At 40.9% G+C, this 18,945-nt stretch overlaps 1 protein-coding gene across 6 annotated transcripts in view; it reads right to left on the reverse strand.

Annotated features, from left to right (window-relative positions):
- FARS2 (phenylalanyl-tRNA synthetase 2, mitochondrial) overlaps window positions 1–18,945 on the reverse strand; it is a 521,198-nt gene that overhangs the window by 208,466 nt on the left and 293,787 nt on the right. For all 6 annotated transcript variants that reach the window (XM_026456814.2, XM_023221126.3, XM_023221130.3 and 3 more), the window contains one exon: window positions 11,748–11,908. In XM_026456814.2, the coding sequence (XP_026312599.1) occupies window positions 11,748–11,908 (161 nt within the window). The remainder of the gene's footprint in view (window positions 1–11,747; window positions 11,909–18,945) is intronic.

The following is an 18,945-nucleotide window of genomic DNA, read 5'->3' on the forward strand; positions in this document are numbered from 1 at the left end:
TTTCTTTCTTTCTTTCTTTCTTTCTTTCTTTCTTTCTTTCTTTCTTTTCTTTCTTTCTTTTCTTTCTTTCACAAGAAAGAAATATGGAGTTACAATAATCTAAATATGTAAAACATACCAAAAGATCTCCTTTTTCACACAAAAAAATTGGCCCATAGACCTCTGATGGAGCAGGTTTCAACACAAGCAGAGGGCCACAATCCATAGGACTCCACAGACTACAGGGCAATTAAATGTTCTAACGTCATCAGGCTAAGGTTATACAACATCAGTGTTGGCAGAGCAAGCTGAAGATGGAAACTGAGGGTACAAGGGACTGAGAATCATGAGGACTGTGGCTGCTGCTCTCAGAACAGTGTCTGTTTCCTTTTGACCAATAAAGTTAGTTGAATGCACCACAATGACCCTGATTTCTATACTCAATTTCAAACAGAAAAAAGTGTTCCATAGCTACACACTCCCCACTAATCCCATCCAGTTGTTCTATGAAAGGTAGGCACAGCCAGTTCTAGGCAAAAGAAACATGTTATGTTTAACTAGGATTAAAGTATTAAGTGAAAGGAAGCAAGCTCTAAGGGGAGATTTCAAGCATTAGTCAGCAGAAGATAGATTGTAGGTTGCAATAGTTTGTCCAGTAGCCCCTATGATCCATTTCACAAGTGACTATCTGAAGTTGCGGGGGTGGTGGTGACAACAGAATAGTAGTAGTGGTGAAAATGTAAATAACATTTAACATGGATTAAATGCTTACAATGTGACAGGCTGTTATAAATGCTTTAGATATAAGCACTACAATGATTCCAATACAAACTTGTCTAAGTCTTGGTCACTGCCCCTCTCCTTATTTTTAAGTCAACAGTGCTTACTGAATACATATAAAAGGTTCTATGATTGGTCATCTTCCACATTTCTTCCTGTATCCCTAATAGAAAATCAGTTTTCTTCTGAGATAAACATCTCTTCGCCAGCAAAAGAAAATACTTAATATACTTTTGGGGGAAGTAAAATGAGAAAAACACACATGGAAATAATTAAAAAGTTTGAGATCCATGAATTTCATTGCAACACAATGAAGCTGATGTGATTCTCATAGCTGGATTTATTTGGGAATAGAATGAGGAAACACTGCAAAATCCCACATTAAGTCTCTATTAGACAACATTTATGATAATGACAGCAAAACCAGATCTAGAAGCTATTCCAAGCCAAGGAGATTAGCAAGTAATCACAGGCTCAAGGCCTAATACAATTCTGGAGAGACATGGAAGGATTTAGAGAATTAACTAGCAAAAAAGGATTAAAGAAAGGAAGAAGAAAATTTTGACCGCCACATTCATTGGTCAGTATCAGTGAAATTCCACATTCACCTATGTATAGTCCACCACTGCTACATACTGTATTAGTTTGTTTTCATGCTGCTGATGAAGACATACCTGATACTGGGAAGAAAAAGAGGTTTAGTTGGACTTACAGTTCCACATGGCTGGGGAGGCCTCAGAATCATAGTGCGAGGTGAAAGGCACTTCTTACATGGTGGTGACAAGGGAAAATGAGGAAGATGCAAAAGCAGAAACCCCTGATAAGCCCATCAGATGTCATGAGACTTATTCACTATCACGAGAATAGTATGGAGGAAACTGCTCCCATGATTTAAATTATCTGCCACCAGGTCCCTCCCACAACATGGGGGAATTATGGGAGTGCAATTCAAGATGAGATTTGGGTGGGGACAAAGAGCCAAACCATATCACGTATTATTTTATAAGTGACTCTTGATAAATCTGCCTCATCCTCTAGATTAGAAATAACTTGAAGTCAGGGACTGTCAAGTTCACCTTACGCTAGCATCCAGCACAGCAGCTTGGTACAGGCAACAGTAACAGCTTACTAGTTCAATGTTAGGAGCTCTCTGGAGTCAGCTTTGGTTAAAATCCTGGCTCTGTTACTTACTACTACAGTTATTATGGTTGAAGTACTTGCTGGTGCTAAGCCTCAGTTTCATCATCTATAAAATGGGTTTATAGTACTCACCTCATCCACTGTAGTGCATAAAAGCTGTAACACAGGCAAAGTATTTAGCTCAATGGCTTAGACACAGCATTCAACAAATGGCAAGTCTTATAAGGTTCTCAACAAATTAATGTACAGGCAAACAGTGTATTGAACTGTGATTGCCAAAAGGCATAAAAGAGCCAACCCTGGCCTTAAGAACCGCCCAGGCCTCATACCATGCAGCACTCACGGCTGATGCTTGCTACCATAGTAATAGCAAGGATGAACTGTGGTCCAGAGTTTTCCCTGGGACTCTAAGCGTGACTGACCTCAGAGATGACCTAGTTGATACAAGACTGTTTCATAGTAACTGTCCCTCCTGTTGATGCTTCCAAATTCTTTGCCCTTTCTCTTCTTTCCTCGTCTTTAGCTTCCTTTTTTCTGAAGTAAATACTAACACTTTCCAGTCACAAATTAAAGTGCACAAGCAAATCTCTGACTTAAGCATAATTTTTTAAAATGTGCATTTAAACTAAATGAGTTCTTCACATAGTTCCCTCACCTTGAAAAATACAAGGGAGGAAGGAAGAAAGGAAGGAAGGAATTTCAGCAAAAAACAAGTGTAATAGTTTTACAACAGTTGGAAATCCACGGAAATAAAATTTAGGGCAAAAAGAAAGAAAAGAGTTTCAAGATGAAGTGCAAAAGGTATCAAATTACAGACCTGCTTATCATAATAGTTATACCCAAAATGAGAGTGCGACAGAGAAGGAAGTGAGTTTCACCACCTAGTCAGACCTTCTCCTTTTACCATCTAATTGAACAACGATGTAGCTGAGACCCTGACAAGCTAAATAATTTTGCCCATCATTACTTTGATTCAAAGTGTGGCTCATGGACCAGCAGCATGAGCTTCACCTGGGAGACTGTTAGAAATGCGGAATCCCAGGCCCCACCCCAGACCCACTGAATTCGAATCTGCATTTTAACAAGATCCACCAGGGATTCACCTGCACAGTGAAGTCTGAGAAAGCATTAATACTTGTAGCCTACAAACCAGTACATTCATAAATTAGATCATTTAAACTTCATGCTGTATTTTTCTGTAAACTGTATACTGATTTTTAGGTTTGTTAAAAAAAATTTTAAATCCTTTGGTTCTGAATAATCCACCGATGAGTTTTATATACACGGGTTAAACTTTAGGGAATGGCTTCTGGAAACCCTGACTGAGCCACAGACTGTGGTAACTTAACGATGCTATTGAGATGCTGGTTCCGCTATAACGTTCTCATGTGTAACACTGGGAGAATAACAGTGCCCGAACTCAGAGGGTTACTGAGAAAATTAAATTAAGACACAGAAAGTCTCTATAATAGTGCTTGACACAGAGTAAGGCTGAAGTAAGTACTAACTACTAACTACAAGTATTATCATTTTGGATAGAGTGTTGTGTCGTGTGATAGGTTTGCAGCCACTACCCATCCATTCTCATCTACTCCTGTTGCAGTGGTAAGTATTTGAGACTCCATTCAGGATTAGAAATATCATAGTCTGTGGCCTCAGAAGAGAGCCAGTAAAACCCTTCAACTGGGAAAAAAGATAACAGTCAACATTGCTGAATTATTTCATCAAATGAGGACTGACCTTGTAAGCCACTACGGACAGACACAGAATTAGTAAGTTCTAAATAAAATCTGTAAGTAAAGTGTACAATATTGAGTAATTTTCAATAACAAGTATCGCTCTGTGTAGGACTAAATATTGAATTCATAATTTTGGACTGCTTAAAAAACAAAGCATAAATTAAAGTTTTATTATTGAATATTCAGTTCAATGCACTGAAACAGCAAATTTTGCCTCGGGGGAGTTGGCAGGAGTATATACAGCAAAGACCCAAACACTCAGAATGAACACAGCATGGGAAGGCGTAGTGGCGGACAGAACAAGATATCACTTGCTTAACAGAAGAACCATATTGTTCACGCACTTATCTCAAGCACAGATCCAGGTTGGTTAAAGAAAGTCATGGTAGGCAAAGCACTGAATTCAAAATATGTAAAATGAAAATCAAAAATTAAAATCACATTTTAACTTGAGTTTCTCACTGACTAGATTTAAACAATGGGTTTCAAGGTATTCAGGAAAAGAGTCGCACAGGTAAGGACTCAGGGTCCCATCAATCAGAGACTGTTGCTAGCACCCAGGAGACAGACCCACAGCTGGACAGAAAGATGTACATGACAGGATGTGGAGGCCACACAGAGAAAGACACCACAGGAGCCAACACAGCCTAAAGCATAACTTAGGAGGGCCTAAAAGGAGACCAAGGAAGAGAAATTTCTGCTTCTTGCACAGTAGGATTCCCAAATGGCTTCCAGAGTTTCCTGGCCAGGGGAACCACAAGTTCATAGCTGCCAACAGGCCTTTTCCCCGTTTTCTCGCCCAGCCTCTGGGATTGCATAGGATTACAATCATTTAAGTATTTTTCTCAAGGCAGGTTAACTGTAGTGATAAAACAAGTTTTCTGTCGATACAGTCCCCTCTTATATATGTAAATATGACTACTCTACGTAAATATTTGAACATGGCTAATACGTTAATATTATCCGTATTTTTTATCCCTAAAAACAAACCACTCTATTATACCTGAAGGCAAGCAATCTGTCATGATGAAATAGGATATAAAATGGCACAAGTGATAGGCTAAATAATAGCCCCCTTCCAAAGATGTCCATGTCTTACTCCGTGGAACCTCTGAATATGTTATCCTACATTAGGAAAGATGTTTATAGATATAAATAAGGAAGGATGTTGAGATGAGGTGGTTATCCTGAATATCCTGGTGGGTTCCATGGAATCAGAAGAGTTAATCGAAGAGGGAGGCAAAAATTCAGAGAGAGGGTGAGGTGCTTACAGAGGAAAGAGGCAGGGCGTGGGGGAAGGCAATGTGATGCTGTCATAAGCCAAGAACTGAGGACTGTCTCTAGACTGGCAAAGGCAAGGGAGCACATTCTCCCTCAGAGCCTCCAGAAGGAACCAGCCCTGCTGACACCTTTACTTTAGGCCAATCAGGCTGATTCTGGATTTCTGTCCTCCAAAAATATAAGATAATAAGATCACATTGTTTTAAGCTTCTGAGTTTGTGGTAATTTATTAGAGCAGCAACAAGAAACTAATACATATTTTTGTATCTGGAAGTAAGGTACTGCTTGTAACAAATACATAAAAATGTGGAATTAGCCTTGGAATTGGTCAATGGGGAGCAGAGAACGTGGAGCACCATGATATTAAATGGCTATTTTGCCTTGAAGAGACTCTTGCAGAAATACGGATGTTACAGACTCTGACAGGCAAGGAAAAAGTAAGGAGCATCGTAGAGAAAACCTATACTGTCTGAGAATATCCAAATATTCATAAACATGCTGGTGGTAGAAATACAGATGTCCAAAGCCCTGCTGGTGAGGGCTGGCAACGAAATGAGGAACATGTTAGTAGAAGGTGGAGGAGAGGAGATTCTTGTTCATTCATAGTGGCAGAATTGGATGAATTGGATGTGGAAAGCAAAACTTGCCAACAATGAACTTGGATATTTAGCTGAGGAAATTTCCAAGCAAACAGTGAAAATGCAGCCTGCTTTATTCTTGCAGGAGAAAACAGATAAATTGAGAGAACTGCTATGCAAAGAGGAGCAAGATTAGGTAATTTGGGAAATTCTTAGCCTATCTAGATTGCGAAAGACAAAAAGTTAGGAGTTTCACTGACAGAAAAGTGCTCTGGAGAGAAAGCCAAGAGTGCAGTTATACACCCCTTTGCTAATGCCTCAGAAGTTTCGAAGGATCAAGGTATTTAGTGACACAGAGGGCTCTTTGAAGAAAGCAAGCATATGATTCAAGGATCCCCTCAGGCATCTCAGCATAAGCCAAAAATAGCAACGAATTATTCAAGAAAGATCTGCAGTAGAGCCTCTTGTGTAATGGAATGAATCCCTATGACATACATGGGAGAGCCACAAGGTTTTTGAGAATGATTTAGCATCAGGAATGCTGTCAGCTGGAACTGAGAGGGACAAAGGAAAAGAACAAAAAGAAAAGGCAAGAAAGAAGGCTATCTGACTCCCCAAATTCTTCAGGCAAAAGCCAGGGTAATAAAACAACTCACCTGCAGATACATGCCACCCTTAATAAAAAAGGAGGTTAGGCAGAGTGGCTCATCATGCCTGTAGCCCTGACACTGTGGGAGGCCAAGGCAGGCAGACTACTTGAGCCCAGGCGTTGAAGACCAGCCTGGGCAATACGGCAAGACACCCTCTGTACTAGAAATACAAAAAATTGGCTGGGTGTGGTAGTATGTGCCTGTAGTACCAGCTACTTGGGAGGCTGAGATGTGAGCTTGGGAGGTGGAGGTTGCAGTGAGCCGTGATGGCACCACTGGGCTCCAGCCTGATGACAGAGCAAGACCTGGTCTCATAAATAAATAAATAAATTTTAAAAAAGAAGGATATTTGAGAGGGTAGAAATACAGGTCAAAAAGGCAAAGCCAAGGGCCACAGAGAATTATCCCCAGGCCTTGAAACCTAATGGCTGAATGAACCAATGATTCTTTTTTTTCTCCTTTCATTTTCTCCCTTTTGGAATGGAAATGTCTATGATTATTCTCCCATGCCTATCCTACTCATTGTATTTTGGGAGTAAGTACCTTGTTTCAGGTACAAAGGTGGAGGGGAGTTTTGCCCCAGGATGAATCATACCCAGAGTGTCACATAAACCAGCTTTAGATAATTAAATAATGAAATGGGACTTAGGGGCTGATGATTTTTAGATGACATTTTGGATTTTGAGTTGATTTTGCAATGGGTTCAGAGTTTGTGGGACCTTAGGATAGGCTGAATGTATTTTACACAAGACAGATGTGAATCTTTGGGGCTCAAAGGGAAGACTGTGGTAGACTGAAAAATGCCCCCAACCCTACCCAAAGACATCCATGTCTTAATCCCTATAACCTAGAAATACGCTACCTTATATTCAAAAGGAAATTTACATTTCCTTTTGTATTAGAGAATTAGTTTGTATTAAAGTATTAAAGGATTACTTTAAAAGAAGTATTTTGAGATGGGAAGATTATCCTGAGTTACCCAGCAAAGCCTGATATAATCGTAAGAGTCCTTATAAGAAAGAAGCAAAGGTAGAAGAGGAGGCAATGTGACACAAGACGGAAGGAGAGAGAAAAGGCAACGTGATGCATGGCTCTGATCCAAGGACTGAGGATGGCCTTTAAAAGCCAGAAGAGGCGATAGTTCGCAAGCACAGAAAACCAAACACCGCATGTTCTCACTCATAAGTGGAAATTGAACAATGAGAACACTTGGACACAGGGTGGGGAACATCACACACTAGGGCCTGTTGTTGGGTGGGGAGACAGGGGAGGGATAGCATTAGGAGAAATACCTAATGTAAATGATGAGTTAATGGGTCCAGCACACCAACATGGCACATGTATACGTATGTAACAAACCTGCACGTCGTGCACATGTACCCTAGAACTTAAAGTATAACAATAATAATAAAAAAAGCCAGAAAAGTCAAGAAGGTGGATTCTCCCCGGAGCCTACCGAAGGAATCAGCCTTGCTGACACCATAACTTTAGCCCAGTTGGATGGATTTTGGTTTTCTGAACTCTAGAACTGTAAAATAATAAATACATGTTGTTTTAAGCTACTAGATTTGTGGTAACTGGTTACCTAAGCAACAGGAAACTAACAAGAATAGATACTAATTACAAGCGAATACGTAGGTAATAGTATGATCTGTAATCTATACTTTACAAAGTATTTTATAAATGTATACTAAATAAGAATATACAAATCCTAACTGCCCCATTAGAAGTTCTTAAGTTTGTTACACAAAGACAACTATAAAAATTATATATTAGTGCAGGTATGCATATATTGGCTATCAAATTTGAAGGCAGAAAAGAGAAAAAGAATGATATTTAGTCCAAGAGATCAAGAGTCTATTTCTGACTATGTCTGTGTCTCATAAAAAAGATTGTTGTAAGTACACTTAAAATTGAATTTAAGCCACTTAATTATGGTGGCAACTGTGTTTTTCATCTTTATTTGCCACACCATTCTGCACAATGTTGGTGTTCTATAAATGTTTGCTGATTAAATAACTGACAATATATTTAAAAAATGAATGCGAAAAAGTTACAGCCTTAGCCAGGTTTTATTGTGAATTAGATACAACTTTATTTCAAATTAGTCTAGAAGGAATTGATGCTAAAATAAAATGATAATTATTCAAGTAGAAGTTTTTAAAAGTCCTCATAAGGTAAAACCAAAAATATATGCATATGTACATAGGAAGGTTTAAGATGCAGATGGGCACACACACAAAATCAGTGTGTTTCACTGTAACAATAAAAAAATACATTTATAAAAATCATACCTGTCCTTAAAGTTGATGATATGGTTTGGCTGTGTCCCCACCCAAATCTCAACTTCAACTGTGTCTCCCAGAATTCCCACATGTTGTGGGAGCAACTCAGGTGGAGGTAACTGAACCACGGGGTGGTCTTTCCTGTGCTATTCTTGGGATGGTGATTAAGTCTCACAAGATCTGATGGGTTTATCAGGGGTTTCTGCTTTTGCTCCTTCCCCATTTTCTCTTGCTGCTGCCATGTAAGAAGAGTCTTTCGCCCCCTGCCATGATTCAGAGGCCTTTCCAGCCATGTGGAACTGTAAGTCCAATTAAACCTCTTTTTCTTCCCAGTCTCGGGTATATCTTTATCGGCAGCATGAAAATGGACTAATACAGTTGAAGAGATCTGTACACAAAGATAAATAAGTGTAACTCCAGAGAGAGATGAGCCCTTCTAGGGCAGACAGACACTGATGGCTGCTTTCACCACTGGGGCATGAGTAGGCAGAAGAGCTAGTCTGCTACTGGCAAAGACATTTTGTTGAAATAAGAAGAAAATGAGCCACACTTGTATCAGCCAAGCATGGGCTGGCATGGCAGATTGGAAAATGGAGAAACAGAGCTAACCCTCACTGCCAGCCAATTCTCCTTCATAATATTTCTGCTTACAAATGCTGGTGGTGGTAGAAGCTGGTAAGTGGATGGAAAGCAGAAAGCTATCCTGTTATCTCACATGGTTAGATCCCAAACTCTGCTGCAGGGCTAGATCTCACCATCAAGAGGAAATCAGATGTGAAATCCAACTCAACTCCTGATTAGAACAAAAAGATCTGGCCGAGTCACCTTAGTAGCCAGATGGTAGAAAGCATAAGGCTTTCTGGGGATAAATTTTATCTACCTCAGTCTTTGTCCATTCACACACACACACACACACACACACACACACACAAGTGAAGAAGCAGGAAAAATGTAAGCCATGATTAGGAAAGGAAAACAACAACAACAAAAGAACACTAGATAACTAAGTGGTTGGAATTAACAGACAAGTACTTTAAAAGAACCATCACCAGGCCAGGCGCGGTGGCTCACACCTGTAATCCCAGCATTTTGGGAGGCCGAGGTGGGCAGATCACGCAGTCAGGAGATCGAGACCATCCTGGCTAAGACAGAGAAACCCCGTCTCTACTAAAATAATACAAAAAAATTAGCCAGGCGTGGTGGCGGGCGCCTGTAGTCCCAGCCACTCCGGAGGCTGAGGCAGGAGAATGGCGTGAACCCGGGAGGCGGAGGTTACAGTCAGCCGAGATCCGGCCACTGTGCTCCAGCCTGGAGGCAGAGCGAAACTCTGTCTCAAACAAACAAACAAAAAAGATACTAGATAAGAATTTTCCAAAATGCTTGAAAGGTATTAACCTAACACAGTAAATCCTGAAGCAGAAAAACAGATAGGAAGTTATATGTAGGTCAAATTGCTGAAAACCAGAAATAAAGGCAATAACCTGACCTCTTTAAAGTCCTAGGACAAAAAAGAAAAAAAAAAAAACCTGACCACCTAGACAGGAGGGATAATAAAGTCACACTATTATAAAGTGACTAAATGTTTCACAAAGTTGTATAATATTTATTCATGATAAAACATGATGAATGAATTATGCATATTAATATGTAATCATTTGAAATCATAAAATGAAACTAAATACAAACAAAAAATAAAATGTAACACTCACACAAAATAAAAACAACAAAGTTCAATTTTCAAGCAAAATAAATAAAAAATTGATGAGGAAAATGGAAAATAAGTTAATAAATGATATAATTAGGCCCAAGAATGTCAGTTATTATTTAATATATTAAATGCAAGTGTATTCAACACTCCAATTGAGAAGACAAAGACTAAATCTGGTTTTTAAAAAACAGACCCAACTTTATGCTGCGTATGAGATGTACAACTAACATAAATACATAGAATGAAAGTAAATGATCTACAATGCAAACACTATTCATAAGAAATCCAGTGTGTCTATATTAATATTATGAAAAGTAAACTTTAAGAGACAAATATCAGTGATAAAGTTGGATATTTCATAATGATAAAATGTTCATTAAAAAAGCACAAAATTGGCCGGGTGCGGTGGTTCATGCCTGTAATCACAGCACTTTGGGAGGCCAGGTGGATGAATCACAAGGTCAGGAGTTTGAGACTAGCCTGGACAACATGGTGAAACCCTGTCTCTACTAAAAATATAAACAATCAGCTGGGCATAGTGGCAGGTGCCTGTAATCCCTGCTACTCAGGAGGCTGAGGCAGGAGAATCGCTTGAAAGCGGGAGGCAGAGGTTGCAGTGAGCTGAGATTGCACCACTGTACTCCAGCCCAGGCAACAGAGTGAGACTCTGTCCAAAAAAAAAAAAAAAAGTACAAAATTGGTTCTCTGCCTAGACTAATAATATCGACAAATATCTTTTCTCTTGCATAAATTTTCTGAAGGTTTATGAACCCCTTGTGTGTTTATGGATCTCTATTTAGGAACTTCTTTTTTATTGAGACAGTTTCACTCTTTTTGCCCAGGCTGGAGTGCAATGGCATGATCTCAGCTGACTGTAACCTCTGCCTCCCGGGTTCAAGTGATTCTGCCTCAGCCTCCCAAGTAGCTGGGACTACAGGTGCGCACCACCACATCCAGCTAATTTTTGTATTTTCAGTAGAGATGGGGTTTCACCATGTTGACCAGGCTGGTCTCGAACTCCTGACCTCAGGTGATCCACCCGTCTTGGCCTCCCAAAGTGCTGAGATTACAGGCATGAGCCACCGTGCCTGGCCAGGAACTTCTTTACAAATTCACATTATTTAAAATTCATGCAGCCATAAAAAAGAATGAGTTCATGTCCTTTGCAGGAACATGGATGAAGCTGGAAACCACCATTCTCAGCAAAGTAACACAGAAACAGAAAACCAAACACCACATGTTCTTACGCATAAGTTGGAGTTGAACAATGAGAACACATGAACACAGGGAGGGGAACATCACACACTGGGGCCTGTTGGGGGGTGGGGGTAAAGGGAGGAAGAGCATTAGGAGAAATATCTAATGCATGCGGGGCTTAAAACCTGGATGACGGGTTGACGGGCGCAGCAAACCACCATGGCACATATATATCTATGTAACAGACCTGCACGTTCTGCACATGTATCCCAGAACTTAAAGTAAAATAAAAAATAAAAATAAAATAAAATACATAATTGAATTTGACAGTGGCTTTCAAATACACGATCCTGTCAATCCTTGACAGCCATTTTTGTTATTATCTATTCAGTTCTTGCAAGTCCTCTTACCTGAAACTTCACCTTCTGATTAATGTTGGATACACGGAACTGCTTCAGGAAGCGCTGGTCCTCACTCCAGAAGAGACGGATATCAGGGATGTCGTAAAGGATCATGGCTAGCCTTTCTAACCCTAGGCCAAAAGCCCAGCCGATTCGGTCTTGAGCACCAGCTATGATTAGGAAACAAAACAAAACAGTTGTTTTAAAAAAGCATTGAGATTGGATAGGCTCATACCACTCCCTGACAGTTATCAGTGACACTAATGAGATGCCTACCAGTGGCCAAGGCACTGGCAGCCGCTACAAAGACATCCATGAGGCTGCCCAATCTTCCACGCTTTCTCCTCTCCATATTCCCGACTTCCCTCATGGAAGCATTCTGAAGTCATACTGTCTGGAGTACTGTCTTCTGTTTCTGATTAAATCCTAGGCTTTCTCAAGCACTGGTTCCTGAACTGAGTTAAGATTTTTCTGTAGTCTTTGCTTGCTCTGATGCAAATATGTAGCCCACTGTATATAGCTTACAGAGTGGAAAGAAAAGACGGTCCCTGTCCCTAAGTATAGTAGATAATGAGACACATTCAAAACACGCCATACTGGCCATAACATGTTTAGAATGAACTCACATTCAGAAAGTATGCATGTCATGCCTTTAAGAACCTCAGCTTTATTAAAACACCATAATGCTTATGCTTAGGAAGAGCTACTTCAGCATTGCAGAGAATACAAGCAAGGCCAGATGAAGGGCGTATCTAGCACCACCTACTCCAAAGGTATAGTGTCCTGCTCAGATTCTGTCAATGCCATGAATTAGAAGGGTTTGCTTTGCAGACTGAGGCACTAAAGAAGAGAAGACAGAAACTGCAGAATGAAAGCAGGCAAGGGAGCAATTCACACTGCTGGAAAGCTTATGAAATGAGCTCATGAAAGGAATATACCAACTGGACACTAACAGATGAGTAGGATCCTGTGGTAGGCTGAGATGGCCTCTGAGACTCCCACCCCGCACGCACATGCCTTGTGTAAACTCCTCCCGTTGAGCTGAGTATAGGTGGGACCTAGGAACAGCATGGGAATTTAAGCCTGTGACTGGTTTACTTTTTATCGAAGACTCCATCCTGGCCGATTGGACAGAGATCCCCCTCCTGGTTGAAGAGGCCGCATGGCTCGGCCCTTGAGAAGTCCTAAAGGAGCTCAGAGAAGCACCAGCAGCCAGGGAGAAAATGGGAACTTCACTTCTACAGTGGGACGGAACAAATTCTCCCAACAGCCGGAGTGAGCTGATGATAGGACCCCAGCTTCAGAGGAGAACACAGCCCTGCTTCTGCCTTGATTTCAGCCTGGTAAGATCCTGATCAGGGGATGCTATCAATCCATAGCCAGACTCCTCATGCAAGAATATTGTGATATAGTAATTTGTGCTATGTTAGGCCACTAAGTGTCATTTGTTACCCAGAAAAAAACAAAACAAACAAACAAAAAAAGCAAACAAATGAAAATAACTAATCCAGATTCAAAATGTAGAGAAAGGTGATAGGAAATTCCAGACTGAAGGAGTTTCTTCAATAGCAAAGGGAAGGGATGCAGCATGGGAAGGCTGAGGAGTGGATTCTGGAGATATGGGCAGGACTCATCTCAACGAGCCACAAGAAACATTTTGTTCTCATTTCTACTTTGCATTTAACGTTTTCCTAAAACATAAAAAACTTGGCCAGCAGCGGTAGCTCAAGCCTGTATTCCCAGTACTTTGGGAGGCCACGGCTGGCAGATCATGAGGTCAGGAGTTCAAGACCAGTCTGGCCAACAGTGAAACCCCATCTCTATTAAAGATACCAAATTTAGCCAGGCATGGTGGTGTGTGCCTGTAATCCCAGCTACTTGGGAGGCTGAGGCAAGAAAACTGCTTGAACCTGGGAGGTGAAGGTTGCAGTGAGCTGAAACTGCACCACAGCACTCCAGCTTGGGCCACAGAGCGAGACTCCGTCTAACGACAACAACAACAACAACAACAAAAACCCCTTACAATTGTTTCACAAATCCCCATTCGCTCTAGCTGAACCTGAACGTTCATGGAGCCTCAGGATTAGATGTGCAAAGTCCAGGAGGGAAAATGCTTCATTACAAGTGAAACACCAGCACCTGTGGTTATTACTTGGCATCAAAGCAATCATCAAGACAAATGGGAACACAGGCTATAACTTACAGAGAGATCAAGAGACACTGGTCATTAGCAAAGAACTTTTCAAAAATTTCCAGCACATCACAGGCTGATAATTTGGTCGTGTATAAAATTATGCACATGACATTCCACTCAACAGCAACATAATGGACATTCTTTTCAAGTGCACATGGGTCATTCACCACCACAGACCATATTCTGGAACACAAAATACATTTCAAATATTTAAAAGGATTGAAATTGTACAAAAATGTTCTATGTCCAAAATGCAAATGAATCAGAAATCAACAGAAAAATATCTGAAAAATCTCCCAAACATTGGGAAATTAAACAACATACTTCTCTAAGTAACACATGAGCCAAAGAAGTCATCACAAGGGAAATCAGAAAATATATTTAAATGAATAAAAATTAAGATATGACACATTACAATTGGAACTCGTAAATTATTGGGTGGGAATGATAAAGCCACTTGGGTAGTTTCAAAAACAGTTTGGTAGTTTTTTACAATAAACCAATATTTCTCAACTGGGGGCAATTTTAGCCACCAGGGGACATTTAGTAAGGTCTGAAGACATTTTTGGTGATCAAAACTGGGAGTGGGGAGCATCCTGACATCTAGTGGGTAGAGGCCAAAGATGTTGCTAAAGATCCCACAATGGAAGGAATGGTTTCCCACAACAAAGAATTATCCAACCCAAAACATGAACCAGAGAAACCCTGATAAACAGACACTTAGCATATGACACAGCAATTCCGTTCCTAAGTATTTACCTAAGATACGGAAACATGTGCACTGAAAGTCCAATGAATCAATGTTCATCACAGCTTACTTCAGAATAGCCCAACCCCAAAACACCCGAAATATCCATCAACCAGTGAATGGAGAAATTGTGGTATATTCATATAGTAGAATTGTCAAAGGCATCTGAACCAGAGTGACTCCATCTTGAGTAGGGGCTGGGTGGGTAAAACGAGGATGAGACCTGCTGGGCTGCATTCCCAGAAGGTCAGGCATCCTGAGTCACAGGATGAGATAGGAGGTCAGCAGGGGTGGTATCACAAGATACAGGTCATAACAACCCTGCTGAGAAACCAGGATATGGTAAAGAAGCAGGCCCAAACCCACCAAATCCAAGACGGGGACAAAAGTGGCCTCTGGTCATCCTCATTCCTGGTTATATGTTAATTTTAATGCATTAGCATGCTAAAAGACGTTCGCACCAGCGCAATGACAGTTTACAAATGCCATAGCAACGTCTGGAAATTACCCTATATACTCGAAAAGGGGGAGGAACCCTTACTTCTGGGAATTGCCTGCCCCTTCCCTGGAAAACTCATGAATAATCCACCTCTTGTTTAGCATATAATCAAGAGATAACCATAAATATTATGCAGTGGAACAGCCCGTGCCACTGCTGTGTCTATGGAGTGGCCATTCTTTTGTTTCTTTACTTTCTTAATAAACTTGCTTTCACTTTCACTGTACACTGTGGACTTGCCCCGAATTCTTTTTCACACGAGATCCAAGAACACTCTTTTGGGGTCTGGATCAGAACCCCTTTCTGAGAGCAGAATATGACCTAGTAATAAAAATAAATTATTCCTACAGAACAAAATAAATTAATCTCAAAAGAATTACGTTTAACAAAAAGAGATTAGTCACTAAAGATTATCTACAATACGAATTCAATTCACTTGACATTCTAGACAAGGTGAAACTACAGACACGGATAACAGAGTGGTAGGACATAAGAGAACTTTTTCGGGAGATGGAAATTTTCTCTATCTTGAGTGTGGGGTGTTTACATGACTGTATATATCCTTCCAAACTCATCTAGCTATGTTTTAAAAGTATGAATTCTGTTGTGTGTAATACTACCTCAGCAAACTGGCATTTCAAACATACTATACTTGAATGACATGGCAGTATGAAGTCAAATTCCTGTAAGTTTCTAAAGGCTTACTCTCAGCGTCTGCGGTTATCTCCTTGTGAACTGGAAACTGATAGTTTGTGGATCAGCACCATTCTGAGCACCACACTTTGAGGTACACTGATTTAAATGATATAGAATATGCTTATATATATATATATTTTTTTTTTTTTTTAAACCCACAAAGTTAAGACGTTCCATAGCAAACTCTTACATATTCTAAGCACTGATCCATAGACGCCCAGGAATCTGCACACTGCAAGCTGAGAATCATGACTAGGAAACAAAATATAACCCCTAACAACAGCACCAAAGGCCCCTCACACCGGGTGCTGGGCCCACCACCTCGGATTATCCACGGTTCTCTAAACATCACATGTCCTTGTCATAACATAGCGGATCTTCCTAACACTTGCCTCTCTCCTAAAGTAACCTCTCATGGTCCTCTAAAGCTTCACTGAAGTATTCTGACTGTGAGATTCTTCCTCTGACCCAGAATCATTAAGTTTACCTTCATTTCCCCATCACAAACACGCTGTACATATTTCTATTAGCAACTATTATATTTATAAGTCTCTCTCCCATCTAAACCTGAGAGTTCTGAGAAAACAGTCCCTATACAATGTCATACACAGTATTGACTACTCCATAAATGATTTTTAGACATATATCTGTGCTAATGAGAAGAACATGCGCTTCCCATGTAGTGGATTCTTTGAGTCATTCTCACAGCACAAAGCTGAAGATACGACAGTGCGAATGAATGTCTCAGAGAAAAACAAAAAAGGCTGGTGTTCTGAAAACCAAAGTTTACACAACGTTCACAATTAAGGGTTGTGAGGCTAAAGGCGTACAGAAGAAGAAAAAGAGCACTAAATGCTTCATTCATTGCTTGCTAGACACAGAATACCAGTTTCACAGATGGGAAATGTAAATAATCACAAAATGCTCAGAAGTAACAGCATTGAAGGGAATAAATACCATCTAAAAGGTAAATCTACATTCTATGATGTTTGTCCAAATAGAAATATCAGAAACAATAGGAAAGAAAGGTATGAGTCCAAAATCAAATTATCATAAAGTTCTGGAAAAACAGAAATTTCCCATTTGTTATCTTCCTCCCAGCTGAGCCACGGAGCTGCCGAGCACAGCGGTCCTGAAGAGGCCAGACCCACGCGTGCACTGCCACGCGGTACAGGTGAGAAACACGGCTCGGGAAAAGGGTGAACAAACTTCACATAAGAGGGAGCCCCATGGTTGCCACTGTGAGGGCAGTCTAGGCTCCACTGTAACATAATAGGTCTCAGAGTCAAGGAGGACTTGCTTTAGCAGCCTGATGTGGCCTGGCCTCTGAATGGAGCAGGGTAAGAGGGAGCAGAGGGAGCACCGGCAGCTGGAAATCACATCTGCAGAACACAGCGGAGGAGGCCGGGCTGCCCGGTGTGAGGTGGTAAGCTGCACACTGGGAGTCACGCTGATGACGAGAATTCAGTTTTTCGCATTGGAAATGGCCACAATAGATAGCTGCTCCTGCCACTCCATGATTGCCATACAGAATGGCTCAACATCAGTGAGTCTTAAAATTAAAGTCATTAATCAGATTAGCTAATATCCAAGAATTCCACTGAAAAGATAAAACAAGTTACCTTCACAGATACAACTTCCAGTTGCTTTTCTCAGAAGGCTCCCTGCAAAGCTACATTGCTAAAAGTCAGACGTTCTAGAGCTGGCTTTTTAGAAATGTAGAAATGTTTGGCTGAGCGCGGTGGCTCAAGCCTGTAATCCCAGCATTTTGGGAGGCGGAGACGGGCGGATCACGAGGTCAGGAGATCAAGACCATCCTGGCTAACATGGTGAAACCCCACCTCTACAAAAAAAGCAAAACAAACAAAAAAATTAGCTGGGCATGGTGATGGGTGCCTGTAGTCCCAAGCTACTTGGGAGGCTGAGGCAGGAGAATGGCGTGAACCCGGGAGGTGGAGCTTGCAGCAAGCCAAGATCAAGCCACTATACTCCAGCCTGGGCGACAGAGCAACTCTGTCTCGAAAAAAAAAAAAAAAGAAATGTTCACTGGCCTAAGTGGATGATTGGCAGAACCACACTAAAAGGCTGATGGCGGAAAGGAAGGCTGATGGTTGTGCTAGGGATATGTATGACTCCAGAGCCTCAGTCCCACGTGGCTGTCAGTAGGGACAAATGGACATCCTCTTCTAAAGACAGGAGACTGGCTCTACCTGAGAGGACCCAGTGCTAAGGTGAGTGAGGGGGTCACTCCTGCGGGCACGTAAAATCCCACCACGTATGTCAAACCTTATGGACCAGACCATCATTGGGAACAGAGAGCAACTGGTCTCTAGCTGCCTACCACTGCCTACAACCTTTCATTCTCATTATCATCCTGATAAAAAGTTTGCCTGTGACAATCAATTTTCATGAAGGGTTGCAAGAAAGGATACGGTGTCCATTTGCTGAGTTGCATCAAATTTTACCTTTAAAACATTTTGTTTTGGTTCCCTTTCGATTTGTTTCTTCTGAATCGCACCCCTGCACTGTGTCATTGGCCTATTCCATTAGTAAGACAACACTGGCGACTCCTGTGAAGGACCTGACCACTCTATCATACCGTTTTCTGCAGGAGGCTTCAGGAAATAAATTGATCTTAGATTTAAGAAAATGACTTTGGATCCTGGGAACAGAAAAGCCTTCCTTTTCTTGACAACTGGATTGTTTTTAATTTTAAGGATGCTATGTGCTACATAATTGGTCAAAATTCACTTTTTCCTTTGGCCCCATGGGAGCTTAGAGGCAAACTTGCAGGTCACCTCTACAATCGCACAAGTGTTCAGGGTACATTTCTCTTTGTGACTCTTGCTCCAGTTTTATTTTCTTACCCGTATTTCCTCTTTGCCCTGATTATCTCAACTATTTATTTTATCCTCAGATATGTACTTTTATAAGGCACTTCAAATTCTTTATGGAAGAAAGTGAGTCATAAATACATAGACGCTTAAAGGTATTGTCAGCCAAGGTAGGTATAATTTTCAGGTCTTTGGCACTCCTCAGCTATAATTTGTTGCCAAGTACCCAGGTCTGA

Source organism: Piliocolobus tephrosceles, chromosome 5, assembly GCF_002776525.5.
Source record: "Piliocolobus tephrosceles isolate RC106 chromosome 5, ASM277652v3, whole genome shotgun sequence".
Taxonomy (NCBI): domain Eukaryota; kingdom Metazoa; phylum Chordata; class Mammalia; order Primates; family Cercopithecidae; genus Piliocolobus; species Piliocolobus tephrosceles.